The 5,129-nt window shown below is 42.7% G+C and overlaps 1 protein-coding gene across 2 annotated transcripts; it reads right to left on the bottom strand.

Moving 5' to 3' along the window:
* Nucleotides 1-544: 544 nt before the first annotated feature.
* On the bottom strand, nt 545-4,851 carry LOC139295780 (hepatitis A virus cellular receptor 1 homolog). 2 transcript variants are annotated; one of them, XM_070918038.1, is made up of 6 exons: nt 4,818-4,851; nt 3,834-4,181; nt 3,118-3,176; nt 2,484-2,568; nt 2,049-2,076; nt 545-946 (listed from the first exon to the last, which is right to left on the bottom strand). In XM_070918038.1, the coding sequence occupies exons 1-6, from the start codon at nt 4,849-4,851 to the stop codon at nt 805-807; spliced, it is 696 nt and encodes a 231-aa protein (XP_070774139.1). In that variant the 3' UTR covers nt 545-804. The 2 variants fall into 2 exon arrangements, 1 of the variants encoding a protein (XP_070774139.1); XR_011598428.1 differs by lacking the exons at nt 545-946; nt 2,049-2,076; nt 2,484-2,568; nt 3,118-3,176; nt 4,818-4,851 and adding an exon at nt 3,457-3,538 and having other exon boundaries at nt 3,834-3,919.
* Nucleotides 4,852-5,129: the final 278 nt, after the last annotated feature.

The following is a 5,129-nucleotide window of genomic DNA, read 5'->3' as shown; positions in this document are numbered from 1 at the left end:
ATTCCATAAAACAGAATAGAACTGGAACGATAAAGAAAATAAAAAAGTAAGTTAAAGACAAACCAATTTTATTGATTTGAAAAGTGCTATTGTCTATAAATTACCCACAAATCCAAATGTGAACCAGTTCTTCAGTCAAAGAATGAATTTATATTAAATGATCAAAGAATAATGTAATAATATGTCTACATGTGAGAAGTTAAAACAAATACTGAACATCAATAAACATTAACATGTCCTCATATCTGATCACAGCTACATTATAGTGTGTTATAAACCATTTATTACATGTTTATAGACTGAGGACGCCTCTCAGTGACTCCTGATGCACTCGTATAAAACAGTGGAAAGAGTCTACATGCAGTTAAGAGATTCAGCCACGAGGTGGAGACAAACGTCTGGGTTCAGGGTTGATACCAGCAGCTGCAGATTCAGTCCATTCAGCAGAACAACAGAGCTTCAGTCATCAGCAGCAGTTTTAGAACTAAAAGATTCAACAGTTTCAACAGGAGAACAGAAATCAGTACAATCACCGTCATGACAGAGTTTTATTAAATTAAATAAACACTGGAGGGTGACATGATGTCTCTGAAGGCTGGAGGAGTTTTCAATGAGAGAACAGAGCCTCGTCTCGCAGAAACTTCTGTATTACTGTATGAGGGCGTTTAGAAAAATCAGTCTTTGGGTTAGGGTTAGGGTTAGTTGTCCTGTTGGCGGTCTGGAAGACTGCAGGAACCCTGAATGCCTCCTAAATGGAGTTCATGTTTCTTGCCCCTAGTTCGTCGTCTTCCAGAGCTTCAGGGCTCAGGGGCAGTACTCGTACTCGCCTCCGTCGCCGCCTCCATCTATCTGGTAGATGTTTTCCACCGCCGAACCTCGACTATGGAGCTGCAGAGTGGACGAAGTGGGACCGAACTGGACTGAACTGTAGACCTGCTGCTGAGGACTGAAACACAGAGACAGAATTCATGCTTTTTATTCATCTTTTCATTGACTCATTAGTTTCTTGGGAACACTAATCTCCTGTAATCTCCTAATTAATCTAGGATGATTCCTGGAAAGAATGAAATGTGGCCTTTATTGTAGACAACGTTTTGAGACAGTACATCTGTCTCAACAGAGCTGCTAAAATCTTTCCATTTAAACCCAATATGAATTTTTGTTGGAACATATTTGTTAAATTGTGCACACATTTCTGAGCTGAGCTGAGCTGATGGCGACTTCGGTAAAAGACAGTTAAAGTACCAATGAAGTGGAATGAACTGAAAGTTTCTCGTTGTTTCCCTACACAGTAGTTATCACCCTCTCCAGGAACCTTCACGTGGCCCTCCACTTCAGATTTTGACATTTCTGTTCAGCGAGCTCTTTGAATGTCACATCAGTCAGAGAGAAACCTCAGAGGTTTCATATCGTCCGTTTCACAGTTTCTGTTTCTGGTAAAAGGAAACCTGCTGGAGACTTCCAGCTTCAACAGATCAGACTTTTCAGGAACATTCAGGTTTCAATCATGTGTTAAGGTTCCAGCACAGTGAAGTTTAAAGCGGTAGGTATCACATTTTATACATGATGTTTCTGTCAAACAGAAAACGTTCCAAGATTCAGTCTAAAGACAGGATGACTGCTGGAAACGTCACATCTGGATTCTGACTCTGAACCTCCGCCTCTGTTCGACAGAAACCTGATGTGTGGTTTGAGGTTTTGGGTTTTCAGTTTGAACACCACGGAGTCACTGTGAGCAACTATGTCAACGTGTGAGCGACGCTGGAAGAAGATGACGGTAATGTGATGATGCAGAGAGCGTCGACCGTTTGGGGTGAGACACCCTGAGAGATTCCCGACCCTGAGCTGAAGCTGCCGACTCATGAAGGCTCTGCTGAGTCATCAGCTTTTTATTGACCACAAGCTCCACAAACTCTAATGAGCTGCTCAGCATCGAGGCCTCAGGCTGCCAGAGGTGAATTCATTTTGAGACGTAATTCGGAAAAAGTTCATCAACAAAACCAGAAAAGAAGAAGTTCAAATCGGTTGAGTCACATCACAGAACTTACATCTTGTTGAGTCGCCTCCATCTTCTCGCTGCAGAGACGGAAAAACATCAGAAATAAAAGAGTTCTGAATAAATACGACTTACAATATAAATGACATCAAAGTACATTTCATTTCTGATTCAGTTGTGTTTATTACAAATTCAATCAAACTGATAGAAATCATGTAAAACTAAGAAAGTAAGAACCAAGTTTTAAACAGTTTCAAACAGCCAGAAACACTCGACTGTCCCGCTGTCCTTACAGACAGTGAACTAAACACTCGACTGTCCCGCTGTCATTACAGACAGTGAACTAACCGCAGATGCTGGACTGTCCTTCACTGTCTGTAATGACAGTGAAGGACAGTCGAGTGGTTAGTTCACTGTCTGTAATGACAGTGGGACAGTCCAGCTTCTTCACATGACCTCCACACTGACTGTTGTCGTTCAGACTTACCGATGATGATGAGTCCTCCTGCTGTGACCAAAGCTACCATCCCCAACAGAACACACACCAGAAGCACAGTCACACTGCTGCTGCCCTGCTAATGTGAAACACACAAAAACACTGTTGTGGCCTGTTCTTTTAAGCTGTGCCACCTTAACAGTTATGCTACCTTAAGAGGACGTGACTCACGCTTTAAACAGTCCAAATCACACCGGTGAAATAACCAAACATTTGTCTAACGTGAGGTCAAAGACTACTGGCTCAGTCCCTCCCCCTCCTTCTCTCACAGCTGATCCTCATCTGATTAATCACAAATAAGTGAATATTAATTTGACATCAATTCATTAGTCACATCACCTCAATAAATTATCAAATTGTGAGAATATAATTTGCAATTAACACAGAAAAAATGTGTCTAACAAACGTCTTTACGTCAGCTTAAAGTCACAACTAAACGTTTTGTGTTATAAAGTTGCAGATGAAGATCTGCTGGTTACAATAAACCAACGTGACAGGTTCAGTTCTCTGTGTCAGTCTCGTTGTTTGGATTTATTTTTGGGAAAGTGGGTGTGAATGTCTCATGATATAAGTCTCGTAACCACAGTTATCACATTCTGTCTTTCACACCGGACGTCTCTCTCACCTCGGCCTCGATGCTGCTGAAAGAGGAAGTTGTGGGGCTCTGTGTGGAGGTCAGCTGACCTGCAGGATGAGGAAATGAAAGCAGATGTTTTCAGAGCCGCTGTGTCAGCAGCATGAAGTCATGATGAAGGACAAGGTTCAGAAGTCTGGTTTTAAAGGTTACTGTGAACAGACTGATCTGACTAAAGCTGGATTTATGGTTGCTGTAGTGCCTCTGGCACGAGGGTCCAAAATGACGTCATCGTGCCATGCCGTGGTCGTGCACCTCTGTCCAAACTGTGAATGAATCCTGCTGCTCCTCCTTAATTCAAACTGACTGTGTGTTTGAGTCATACCTGCTGTGGGACCTCCTGCTGTGGGACCTCCTGCTGTGGGACCTCCTGCTGTGGGACCTCCTGCTGTCGATGTGGTCGTCTGTGCAGCTGAAACAGAACATTAACAGAAGTCAGTCAGATCAACTAACAGCACCTGAAACCACCGCCACGCTGTGATTGGTCAGGTGAGTCCAGGTGAGAAAGTGGGCGGGGTTTATTCTTTACACTATTTATGTTACTTTCAATGGTAGAAGAAGTACTTTTACTTCAGTAAATGTAGTAATACTACAGTGTAGAAATACCCTGTTACAAGTAAAAGTCCTGCATAAAAGTATCAAAATATACTTAAAGTACTAAAAGTAAAAGGTACTCATGCTGCAGATCTCTACCTTGAGTGTCTCACCTCTCTCAATGATCAGATCGAAGAGATGTTTGTCATCATTGAACCACCCGGGTACCTCCACCCTGCAGCCGTACCGTCCAGCATCCGTCTCTGTGAGGTTCAGTATCGTCAGAGAAGCATCGCCTTCATCCAGTCGTCCCAGTAACTGATACCTGCTGGAAGTTCTGGTTCCTTCTACCACTTTCAGTCCGTCTGTGGAGACGAGCTGGTTGTTGCAGCCTGATGCTGGAATGTCTCCTCGGCCCCAGCAGACGGACAGCCGTCCATGTCTGCGGAGGTCGTATTTACAGGACAGAGAGACGTTCTGACCTGTTTGACCTGCAGCTCTGCTGCTGACGCATTCACTGACTGTGGAGAAACACAGACTCAGATCAGAAGAGACGCTTCGTGTTGACGCTCAAATCGAAAGGTCTCAACCGTCACACCGATGTGTCCACTGGTCTCATCACCTTATTAGTTTTATTAACTGTTTTTTCCAGTTTCTAATGTCTCTTGTTGTTGTTGTTGTGTGTCACTCTGTTTTTACTGAGCTGGAAGTCAAATGTACCACACGAGACAATAAAGAGCAAACTGAAGATCTGATACAACCCACACCATGTTGCTTCATCAGACAGTTTCAGATGTTTCTGTGACTCTGTGGAAAAGATCTCACAGCTGAATCAACGTTCCTCACTACATAACTAATGAGAGCTAATAGTGATATTAAAAGTGACGATGAAATGAAGGAGTCAAAAGAAAAAGGACAAAAAACAGCAAGAAAAAAATAGGTTTGGAGGGAAAATCATCAATAAATGACGATGTTTTAACACAACACAGTCGATCAAAAGTGGTTTACAGCTCAGAGACAAAGAAGAAGATGATGATAATAATAATAATAATAATAATCAAAGCACATGGTTACACAGTCAAATCAGCTACAGAGGCTTCAGAAGAAGTAACAAGTATATTTATATATGTATGAAAGTACGTCTGAGAGCAGAGTACCTGAGAAGAGAGCAAGCAGCAGGACGACCTCCATGATGAACACACTGCCATCACACTGAACACCACATCTCAACAAGCCCCCCCCCCCCTAGCTGCACAGCACACTGTAAAAAATGAAGCCGGTGAGAGACAGAAGGAAACAAGACAAAGTCAAATTAGGACTCTGACAAAGATGTTAGAGACGCTGTCAGAAACTGGAACTCACAATCATATTAACAAAGTCTTCATTTAGAATCACCATAGCAACCACCTAATACAGAACTATGGTAACTACTTAGCAACACCCTACCAACCATCTCAAACACCCCATCG

Source organism: Enoplosus armatus, chromosome 13 (genome assembly GCF_043641665.1).
Source record: "Enoplosus armatus isolate fEnoArm2 chromosome 13, fEnoArm2.hap1, whole genome shotgun sequence".
Classification (NCBI taxonomy): domain Eukaryota; kingdom Metazoa; phylum Chordata; class Actinopteri; order Centrarchiformes; family Enoplosidae; genus Enoplosus; species Enoplosus armatus.
This window is presented reverse-complemented; position numbering and strand designations above follow the sequence as displayed.

Excerpts from the sequence above, each read along its gene's own strand:
- LOC139295780 (XM_070918038.1), bottom strand. The coding sequence starts at position 4,851 with ATGGAGGTCGTCCTGCTGCTTGCTCTCTTCTCAG. Across the intron at positions 2,569-3,117 it reads TCAGCAGCATCGAGGCCGAG|GGCAGCAGCAGTGTGACTGT; the intron begins GTGAGAGAGACG and ends TCACATTAGCAG. Across the intron at positions 947-2,048 it reads TGGAGGCGACTCAACAAGAT|TCCTCAGCAGCAGGTCTACA; the intron begins GTAAGTTCTGTG and ends TCTGTGTTTCAG.